General features: G+C 41.1%; 1 protein-coding gene across 22 annotated transcripts in view; it reads left to right on the top strand.

The window, feature by feature from the left end:
• The first annotated feature begins 8,571 nt into the window (after positions 1 to 8,571).
• Positions 8,572 to 11,608, top strand: part of LOC102610248 (UDP-glycosyltransferase 83A1-like) — a 37,707-nt gene continuing 34,670 nt past the window's right edge. For 5 of the 22 annotated variants that reach the window (XR_008054435.1, XR_008054436.1, XR_008054432.1 and 2 more), the window contains exons 1-2: positions 8,616 to 9,274; positions 9,395 to 10,080. Coding sequence is in view for 17 of the 22 variants with exons in the window: in XM_052440374.1 (XP_052296334.1) it covers positions 8,794 to 9,274; positions 9,395 to 10,080 (1,167 nt within the window). In the remaining 5 variants the exon portion in view is untranslated. Of the gene's footprint in view, positions 9,275 to 9,394; positions 10,494 to 11,608 lie in introns of those variants that run through there. The other 17 variants (XR_008054433.1, XM_052440361.1, XM_052440370.1 and 14 more) reach the window with 16 other exon arrangements.

Here is an 11,608-nt window from a genome sequence, read left to right as displayed (position 1 = left end):
AAATCTAAATATAGAACAAAAAATAACTAATTAAAATAAAATAAATAATTAAAATGAGAAAAGAAATAAAAATAAAAATAATAAAATAAAACAAGTGATAATAAACAAACTAGACGCTAGTCCCCGGCAACGGCACCAAATATTTGGTAGTGTCGTTAAGGTGTACCAAATTTAAAACCTTACCACTAATATAAATAATTAGTACATAGTGAGTAAGGATCGATCCCACAGAGACTATACTAGTTATATTTATTATTAACTCTAAAGCAAGATTTGAAATAAAATAATAGTAGTAATAATAAGAGTAATAATAATATAAATTAATCTAACTAAAGAAAATGTCAATTATAAATAAAAAATGAGGTTTATGAATTTTTAACTAAATAGTAAGAAGTAAAGAAATTAAAACTACGAACAAGAATTTAATAAAAACTCTAATTAAAGGAGAAAGAAATAATAATGATAAAAACTTTGGTTAAAGGATCATTCACCACCACCAAACATGCACATAATATATCAATTCTATTATCAATTTATATTGAAACTATCAACCGTAGACAACAATAAGCTTTGTTAGTCTCAATCTTTCCTTAGTGTGTCGTTAGGCAAAATAAGCTCTTCACCGAATCTCTAACCATTAAATAATTTAAAACAAGCTCTTTAAATTTAAGATAATGGAAGCATTAAACAGAGAAAGATATTAGGTTGATCTAGGCAATAAACACACAAGCTCGGATTATTTAACCTAAGTTATGTTCTTCAATTGAAATCACTAATTCCAACCTGCTACTAATAATTAAAATATCAAGACAATTACGGATCAAGAATTTTAATCTAGCAATAAAATTTATTCAAGTCCTATCTAATTGGCCACTCAAATAAAACAAGAATAAACCATGAACATTAATTATAGAAGAACATAAACAATCTCAATTAAATAAATTGAATGATAGAATTTAAATTTAATTGCATAGCATGTTTAGGGTTTTGAATTCACTCTCAACCAAATAAAAATTTAGCCTAACATAATTGAATTGGGAATAAGAGAATTGACAAAACCAATCATAGAGATTAATTCAAGTGGCTGCCTTTTCTTTAATTTAATTCCGGCTGCTGATTTTTTTCCTTTGCCCGAATTATGTCTGCACTCTCAAAGTCTCTAGCTGTTGATTCTTCTCCAGTGTTGCTTCCGCTTGATCCTATTTATAATGCTTCAAGTGTGGCTTTTTTTAAATCCTTGCCTGGAAAGAATTAAATTCAAAGCCCAAAACCGCCACTTTCATGCTTCAATTAATAAGCCAATATTGATTTCCTAAAGCCAAAAGGCTTTATTCTCTTTCCTTTCATGTGGCCACTTTTGGTTTGCAATTTTTATTTTCCAATTTGCTTTCATGTGATGGCTTGGCTTGTTAATTGGCTTGGCTTCCTTTTTGACTTCAATTTTCTAATTTTAGCTCCATGTGCAACATTAATTTTGCTTGGCCCATACAAGCTTTAATTAAATTTATTTTCTAATTCCTTCTAATTCTTGATCTTTTGTGCACTTTTGTCTCTCAATCTTCAATCAAATTTCTTTTCTGAATGCTCCGATTTAATTCCTCTTTAATTCCATAATATACCTAAAATAACAAAATAAATAAAACTAAGATAAAAATTAACACAATAAAATATAATTTACTAAATTAAAAATTAACTAAAATAACTAAAATATTTAAGACCAAAACAAGAAAAAGATAGAGAAATTAATAGCAAAATATATGGAAAATATGCACTTATCATTCCTGGTGAGCCACTGAGGGATCGAGGCCAACCCGAAAAAAATATGGGCAGTAACAGAAATGACGTCCCCCCGAACAGTTAAGTAAGTGTAGAGCCTTACAGGAAAATTGATAGTATTGAACCGGTCCATCTCGCGGGCCACAGATAAATGCCACCCTTTCTTCCAAACCATAAAGAAAGGGAGAAAAATGGAGTGGACATCAGAATGTGAGGAGGCATTCGGGCAGCTGAAGGAATATCTAGCCCGCGCCCCGTTACTATCGACTCCAAGAAAAGGTGACCAGCTGTATTTGTACTCGGCAGTCTCTAAATGGGAAACAGCTCGGTATTAGTCAGAGAAGAGGAAGGAAAGCAATACCTCGTATACTACACTAGCAAGGCTCTGGTAGACGCAGAAACCAGATATCCACTGATGGAGAAATGGGCACTAGCTTTAATAATGGCAGCGCGCAAGCTCAGACCATATTTTCAGGCCCACCCGATAGTTGTGATGACTAACCAGCCACTTCGGCAAATGCTCCAAAAACCGAATGCATATGGTCGGTTAGTTAAATGGTCTGTAGAGTTGAGCGAATTCGACCTATCTTATAGACCCCGAGGAGCAATCAAAGCCTAATCCCTGACCGATTTTATGGTTGATCGTATTGAACCAGGGGAAGAAGTTCAGGAGGAATAACCAGTTGAACAGGAGAAACAAAAGGGGGTGTAGCTGGAAATGGTTGATGGGTCACGTAGTGAACAAGGATCCGGAGCAGGAGTTGTAATATGAAGCCTAGAAGGGGCCGAGGTATCTTATGTAGTGAAATTCGAGTTCTAGCTCACAAATAACCAAGCTAAATATGAAGCCTTCATCACTGGGCTCGGACTTGCACACGCACTACGAGCAGAAAGGGTAGAAATCCGAATAGATTCCCAATTAGTCTGTAATCAGCTCAGTGATCAATTCCAAGCAAGGGAAGAGAATATGGAGTTTTATTTGAAGAAGGCAAAGCAGATGATTGAGTTTTTCTAAGAGGTGGAAATAAAGCAGATATCCCGGAATAAGAATTACTGAGTAGATATGTTGGCCAGAATGGCTGCAATTGCAGATCCAAAGTTACCCAAGTCAGTCCCATTGGAAGTAAGGACCTCGCCAAGCATAGGGGAGGAGGTGGAAGTAATGCGGGTGAGCACCGAAAAATCCTGGATGGACCTTATTCTCTTATACATCCGTGATGGCATCTTACTGGAGGACAGGAAGCAAGTATGGAAGTTGAAATGTCGGGCAGCAAGGTATACGCTACTCGATGGGGTACTTTACCACCGAGGATTCACCTTGCCCCTTTTGAGGTGTTTGGATGACGAGGAAGCAGATTATGTGTTGAGGGAGATTCATGAAGGAATATGCGGCAACCACTCGGGGGCGAGAACTTTAACTTTCAAAGCACTGCGGCAAGGGTACTTCTGGCCGACGATGCACCAGGATGAGAAGGGGATAGCAAAAAACTATAAGGTCTGCCAGAACTTCTCAGAGGTTCCTGCTTAGCCCCCAGAAAGGCTAACCACTATGTCATCCCCATGGCCTTTTGTTCAGTGGGGAATTGACCTGATTGGCTCGTTACCTAAAGGCCAAAGAGCCGCAATACATGCAATTGTGGGTATAGATTACTTTACCAAATAGGTAAAAGTGAGAGTCCTCAGTCAAATCACGGAGAGAAAGACGACAGATTTTATTTGGAAGAATATCATTTGCAGATACGGGATCCCCTATTCCATCATTACAGACAATGAGAGGCAATTTGACAACAACAACTTCAGAGAATTTTGCCAAAACTTGGGTGTGGACCTGAAGTTCTGTACCCCAGCACACCCCCAGGCAAACGGGCAGGTGGAAGCAGCCAACAAAGTAATAAAGAAACTCTTGAAAACCAGGCTGGGAGAGAAGAAGGGAGCTTGGGTCGACGAGCTACCAGAAGTGTTATGGGCTTACCGAACAACTCACAAAACTGCCACGGGGGAAACCCCGTTTGCTTTAGCTTTCTGTCATGAGGCGGTAATCCCAGCAGAAATCGGAGTGGGGACACATCGGACAGAGTACTTCAACGAGGAGCAAAACGACGAGCATATCTGCATGAGACTGGACTTGCTAGAGAAAAAAGAGAAGGGGCCTCACAGAAAGTGGCCCAATGTCAGCAAAGAATCATGCGTTATTACAACAAGAACGTACGCGTGAGGCAGTTCCGAGCAGGAAATTGGGTACTTAGAAAGGTGAACCAAAACATAAGAGATCCTAACCATGGCGCTCTTGGCCCGAAATGGGAAGGCCCGAACAGGGTAATACGAGCGACTGGACCAGGAGCTTACAAGCTGACTTACCTAGGTGGACGAGACGTGAAGAGATCGTGGAACGCTGAACACTTGAAGAAGTACTTCCAGTAAGCAAAATGCTTTACCAAGTCTTTATTTCGATAAGTTATTTCTGTTAAAAGCATGATGGCTTGTGGCACATGCATATATTTCGCATTTTTGTAATCCATACAAGTTTTAATAAAGATGAATTCAGCATAAATTCCCTCGCTAGGCAAATTCTACTATGGCAAGCAAGTGCCTAATCCTACTCGGTCACCTAAAGGATCAGCAGGCAAATTTACAAATTCTACTAAGGCAAGCAAGTGCCTATTCATACTCGGTCGCCTAAAGGACCAGCAGGCAAATCTACAAATTTGGTTAAGGCAAGCAAGTGCCTATTCCTGCTTGGTCGCCTAAAGGACTAGCAGGCAAGTTCTATAAATTTCGCTAAGGCAAACAAGTGCCCATTCCTGCTCGGTCGATTAAAGGACCAGCAAGCAAAGTCAACTAAATATGTTAAGGTAATTTGCAGAAACGATCCATAAGCAAAACCATAGCAAGAAAACAATCAGAAAGCATCAAAATTTTATAAACATCTAAACGTTTGTAAACAGATGAAAATCTAGAATTTACATAAAAATAAGCCTAAGGATTATGAGGTTTAGCAGCCTCGGTAGGAGAAGGATCAGCAATCTCCGAAAGAAAAAGACCAGCAACTTCTAGAGGAGCAGGCACTGATCCCTGACTTGCTTCAAGAGCATGATCACCTGCTTCCCCCCCCTGCACCCCACCTGAAGGAGCTTCCACCTGATCTAGGTCCCCCTGCTCCTTATTCCCCTGGTCTGACTCGGCCATATATTTCTGCACTCCCACCTCCAGCTTGCTCATGTTAAGCTCTGGATATTCCTCCTTAAGCATAAACATGATGCACTTGTAACTAAAGGTAAGCCCAGAGTTATACTCTGCATCCAGCCGATCATCCACCTCACCAGATTTACCTTTCAGCTCGGCTATCTGCTCATTCAGGGACTTGATTTGCTCCTCAAGGGATGTCCTCAAAGTGTCTCGCTTGCTTTGAGTAGCCTGGAGATCAAAAGTCAGGTCACCCAACTCGCCCTCAAGCTTCGAGGAGTTAGACTCAGTAATTGCCACTTTCTCCTCCAGATCCATGATCTGCTTATGTAACTCAAGCAACTTCTCCTTCGAGCGATCAGCAGAATCAACCTTTTTCTTCAAGTCCTGATTGTCAGTTTGAAGCCTCCTCTTATGGCGCGTGGACCTATTCTTGTAGCAAGAAACCAGAGTAGCCAGTTTAAAGGAGACCCTCTGAACGGAACCAGCTAACTCGCTGAGGTTCATGTTCTCAATATTCTTGACCATCTTAGGTCCCACCGAATTGCCATAATCCCTCTTATATGAGGTCAGATAGTCACCCCGGTCCCGAGGCAGAAGAGGAGAGGATCGGTCTCCAGATTGAATGTTGACCTCAGAACTCTTGTCACTAACCTTCTCCCCACCATTTTTTCGAGGTGGAGGAGGGGCCAGAGCAGGAGCAGGAGCCTTAGAGGGACTAACATTGGGTTTCTTCAAAGAAGGAGGGGGTTGCTGAAGACTCCGGAACCTCGAACACGTTTCCTTGTCATAGCACTGAAGATCTTGTTGTCCATCCCGACAGCTACGTCCACCAAGCGCGACCCAACAAGATTTGTTGACGACAAGAGATCTTGGCAGGTAGACGTGCTCACCAGAGCGGTTTCCACCTGGAGCAACAGAGTGTCATCAAGGTTCTTGATCAGGCCCCACGATTCTGAAAAAACAAACAAGGTTAAAGAACCCAATAAGTAATAATCAGAAAAGTGAAGTATGCAGAAAAATAAACGATCTCGGGTAACAAAACGCGTTGGAAGGTGAATATCACCACCAAGCGAGTGGATTGCTGGACACCAATTTCCTCCAGTGAAGATGAATTTGTTCTTCTAATTTTTACACGAGGAAGGAAAGCTAGTGATAGGCTTCCTCTTTGCAGAGCTTGACATGAAGTAGTACCAGCCTGCTTCCCTTGGGCTGCTCCTCAGCTGGTACAAATGCTTTACTTCAACAAGGGAGGGTTCCTCCAGCCCACACTTCTCCCATAGCACATACATGGCTGAGAGAACCCTCCACCCGTTTGGGTGAAGCTGACTTAGAGCCAGATGCATACCACCAAATATCCTGGCAAAATAAGGCTGAAGAGGCAGCCGAGCTCCTAATTTAAAACTTTCCAGATGCATCGTTACATACCCCCTCGGAAGCCGATTGGGGACGTCACCTTTCCTAAGGATTACAAGGAGAACCTCCTCAGGGATATTGTAAATATTTCTAAGCTTAAAAAGGTCAGTATGGGTAGTGGCACATGTAATATAGTCAATGGGGTAGACATCTACTTCCATCATATGATCAAGGTTTCTCTTCTTAGAGGGTCTGCTCGCCTCGGAACTGCTCCCCTCACCATCACTCACTTCCTCAGGGATCCCAGCCCCCCCAGAACTGTGATTCTCACCAGAGCCCGACGCCGGCCTACCACGGTTTCCCACAGGCTCTAAATCAGGGGAGGGCAAAGTGGTCATGGGACGAGAGTATTCAAGGGTATCCATATGAGAGAGGGGACCTATACTTCGAGAAGAGAATAAGGGGTTATTGAGCCCAAACAGATTGGGGTATAAGTCCTCTACCTCTTCATCACTCTCATCTACAATTAGTTTTCCTTTTCAGTTTGATATATCGAAAACTCAAAACGGAAAGCACAGCAAATCCAAGTGTATGGGTATAAAAAGGGGTAACACAAAACCCAATCAACAACAACCAGAGAAGAAGTTAAAGGCGATACCTGAAATAAATTGGCATTGGTAGCGCTGCCGTGACGGAGACAGGACCTAGCAAACAGAGGTTCCCGACGTGGAAAGTGTGATTGAAGTCCAAAAAGGGAGTTAGTTTACGGCGGAATGGCAGATAGCAAACCACAATGATAGCTTTAATTTAGGGATTTGAAACGAAAGGGGGAAATGGAAGCGTTTAAGTTACACAGGTGCCAGCTCACTCACCGTATATCGAGGACAGATAAGCCGTCGTTTCAAATTTCAAATACGAAAGGACGAGAAACGACACGTCACTGACCGTTAGAAAAGGCCTGACGAGATGTTAGCCCAGCTATATATTGGGCGCGCTCACGAAGGCCCATACTCAGACCAAAATCTCCTTAAACAAAAGACGGAACCTCAGACCCATCACAGTAACACGAAGACCATATAGGTAGTTCCCGAGGTCGATAAGATTCGATTATCAGTTTCTACTCTCAACTCATTTCACTCGCAAGACTAGAAATTGGGGGACTGGTGTTAAGTAATAAAAAGCACCAGCTTGGCCATGCCCTCATTTCCCACCCCGAGGCGAATCACCTCAGCTGAATGGCATGAGAAGAGCCCTGGTAAAACACCTTATACAAACACGTGCCTACTAGAGACGAGCACAAACCAAAGGAATGTACCGACCAGAGACATATACCGACTAGATAAGCATCACCCAAAGAAAGGGCACACCATCTCACGAAATCGCGATAGTTTCGTTATGCCGTGAACCGCTGAGAGAGACATGGCATCCCACGTTTACCCACAATCCAGTGGTGGGAGACTCGTAAGGGGCGACCATTACCCGATAAAGGGGGAGCATAAAGAGTATATGAAAACATGGGACAACGGCTATAAGAAGAGGGAAAACTAATGAAAAAAGGAACAGAAAATTGAGAGTAAAAGGGAAAACTCTGCCAAATTGAAACCCGATTATATTCCTTACCAATTTTAGAAAACGTGACAAGAAATCAAACAATCTAAATTACATAGTTTTCCCGTAAACACCTTGTGCTAACTTAAGCATCAGAGGGTTTACGCCGGTAAAACCGCCGGCGTCTCTGATCTATCTTTGTGAGTGCAGGATTAGAAAGAAGGAAAAGAAGGTTATTCCAACCCCCGGAGTGTTTGCATTTGCTGAAGGAGGCGAAAGGCAGTATCCACTCCATTGAACATACGAGCGTTGGTGGAACGATCTGGTCGAGCAAAGGGCGAGCAGATTTCAGCATCAACAAACACAAACATGTATTCTATTAATCTACTAAATGAATCAAATCGAATTCACCAAATTATTAAATGAATTAATTTTTTCAAATTCAAACTCATTTAATTGAATGAGAATAGAATCGAAATGAGAATATTAACCCAGGTTGCCACTCGCCATCAACACCACTCGTGCCTTGCAAATTATAATATTATACATTGAGGAGATGCTAGCAGAAGGATGTGAAAAATTATTTTAACTGCCTTATTCTAGACAAAGCATTAAAAATTAGGGTCTAGTAAAGTTGGAGCGTCCTGTTTTAAACGTTGGATCTAACAGCGCAGTTTGTTCAAAACAAACATATCACCCAAACCACAGAAGGAAACAAAACAAAGAGATGGACAGAGAACTTGAAAACGGGAGATAAGAAGATAACCAGCTTGAGGTTCAAAATCAAAGTCACGTGAACGTAGTACATGTACGGAAAGAAAGACAGAAAACCGAACATGGGCTACTGAGCTGCCCCTCACAATAGAAAAGAAAATAGAAAAGCACCAAGTTCATAGCAACCAAATCAGTGAGGTAAAAATAGAAAAGAAAATGAGCCGTCCACATGTTTTGGTAATGCCAGCTCCAGCACAAGGCCATATAATTCCTTTATTGGAGTTTTCACAATGTCTGGCGAATCATGGCATCCGAGTCACATTTGTTATCACGGATTACGATCACAAGCGGGTAGTGGAATCATTGGAGGGAAAGAATGATCTTGTGGAGCAAACCCATTTGGTTTCGATACCAGATGGAATGGAACCCTGGGAAGATAGAAACGATTTGGGAAAGCTAATTGAAAAAGTTTTACAGGTTATGCCGGGGAAGCTGGAGGAGCTCATAGAAGAGATCAACAGTAGAGAAGATGAAAAACTTGATTGTTTCATTGCAGATGGGTACATGGCTTGGTCTATGGAAGTTGCAAAAAAGATGAACGTCAGGGGGGCTCTCTTTTGGCCTTCATCAGCAGCATCAGTGGCCTTGCTATTTCATATCCCCAAACTTATTGATGATGGAATCATTGACAGTCATGGTATGATTCCATGTCATCTAATTCCTTACTTTCCTCCAGCAAACTTTAATTTTGATGCATGTCATAGTAGTAGTTTACTTTATGCTGCTGTTATTTTCTTTGTTTTGTATTCAACTTCAGGAACTCCGATGAGCAAGCAGATGTTTCGGATTGCACCAAATATGCCTGAAATGAACTCTAGAGACTGTTTTTGGGCACATATTGGTGACTTGACCACGCAAAAGATTTTTTTTGATTTACTGGATAGAAACACGAGAGCAATGACAGCGATAAAATTCCAGTTGTGTCACTCAACGTATGAGCTTGAGTCTGAAGCATTCACCACGTTTCCGGAACTTCTGCCAATAGGACCACTTTTGGCAAGCAACCGCCTAGGCAATACAGCAGGACACTTCTGGCGCGAAGACTCAAGCTGTTTGGAGTGGCTAGACCAACAGCAACCAAGCTCTGTCATTTACGCTGCTTTTGGCAGCTTTACAATTCTTGACCAAGTTCAGTTTCAAGAATTAGCATTGGGACTAGAACTTTGCAACAGACCATTTTTATGGGTTGTGAGGCCAGATATTACCACCGATGCAAATGATAGATACCCAGAAGGATTTCAAGAGAGAGTTGCTGCTCGAGGACGGATGATCGGCTGGGCACCTCAGCAGAAGGTTCTTAACCACCCTTCTATTGCCTGTTTCCTGAGCCATTGTGGTTGGAATTCCACCATGGAAGGTGTCAGCAATGGCATTCCTTTCTTGTGCTGGCCATATTTTGCTGAACAATTCCTGAACGAGAGATACATTTGTGATATTTGGAAGGTGGGATTGAGGTTTGACAAAAACGAAAATGGCATCATTGGAAGAGAAGAAATTAAGAACAAGGTGGAGCAAGTGCTCGGTGATCAAGATTTTGAAGCAAGGGCTTTGAAACTCAAGGGAAAAGCCATGAACTGCATCAGAGAAGGTGGTTCCTCTCGCAAGACATTTCAGAATTTCCTTGAATGGGTAAAGAAACACCCTGGCACATAATTCCCCAGTAATGGGCGGTTAATTCAAAAAATACAACCTTCGTCTTTTCAGTTTTTTTATTAAGTTTATAGTGTTTAGGAATATTTTATTTAACTGAGTTGTAATTTAATTTGTTTTCCTATTTACGTAATTTTTTTCATAGCAGACAATGAATGTTATTAGTCGTTACTATAGTGTGAGGAGTCAAGTCTCTTAAGAAGCAAGTGATTCATTTGGCACCAAATTTACCTGCAATGAACACTGCAGATCTTTTCTGGGCGTGCTTTAATTTGGCGACTTAACTACCCATCCATGCATTCAAGGTGCAGCCTCAAATCCCTCCATGCACCGCAGATTTTGCATATTATATCCAGGTGAAATAAATCAATTCTGCAATGACATACGAGTTTCACAGCAGCCACTCTGTTTCCTACAGGGAGGCAAGCCAAACTGGATTAGCGTCTCTTGCATTTTAGAAGAGGAAACAGAATTGCTGCGATCCTTGTATAGGATTGCCTATTTTATGGATCACTCAGAAACATTTGTTTATTTAGTATTAGCTTATGAGTAGATACTATTGAGATTTGCGGCTAAAAAAACTGAGATAGGATGCTGGTGTGGGAGGAGACTATGCCTAAAAGTAGCCGATATAATATTTACATCAAGCTCGAAATCATGTTATTCTTTCGTTTTATTTTAAGAGGATGAGATACCTCTTGTATCCTCATCCCGTGCTATATATATTGAGATTTGAGGACAAGGTAATCTCAACTTCTAGTCTTCTAATTCACAGCAACAAAAGCAATGGCTGCCTCTTACCATACTCGCTCAAACAACTTTCCACAAGATCGCACCCACAGACTTCAGAAGTTGAAGAGCATTTGAGAAGATTAAGCACTTCTCAAGATGCTTCTACTTCATCATTAGGCCATGAATTAAATTGCCTTCAAGATTCATGAGATCCTGTTGAAAAAAAATACTTCAATTGCCTCCCGTTCAACAAGCTTTAATTCTCCTTTAATTAATTCATTAGCCAAACTCTTACTCTTTATTAATTATTACTTAAACTTGAGTGACCGCGGATATAAAGCGCATTGATGGCCAGTTCAACTAGACAAAGGGTCAATTTTGAATGTGTCCATATATAGTAGGATGAAATATTATTCATATATTGTAGGTATGATTGACTAACACACACATCAATATCAACGAATAATCTGAATCTCTCAGCAATGGAATGGACTTCAATTTCATGGGCTGTAGGCCTAATTGTGATCTTCATGTCATCATTTTCATCAACGTGCATTTTCGTCAACGTGCATTTTCACTGGGGGGTTAT

The sequence above is a fragment of the Citrus sinensis genome, chromosome 5, assembly GCF_022201045.2.
Source record: "Citrus sinensis cultivar Valencia sweet orange chromosome 5, DVS_A1.0, whole genome shotgun sequence".
Taxonomy (NCBI): Eukaryota; Viridiplantae; Streptophyta; class Magnoliopsida; order Sapindales; family Rutaceae; genus Citrus; species Citrus sinensis.
This window is presented reverse-complemented; position numbering and strand designations above follow the sequence as displayed.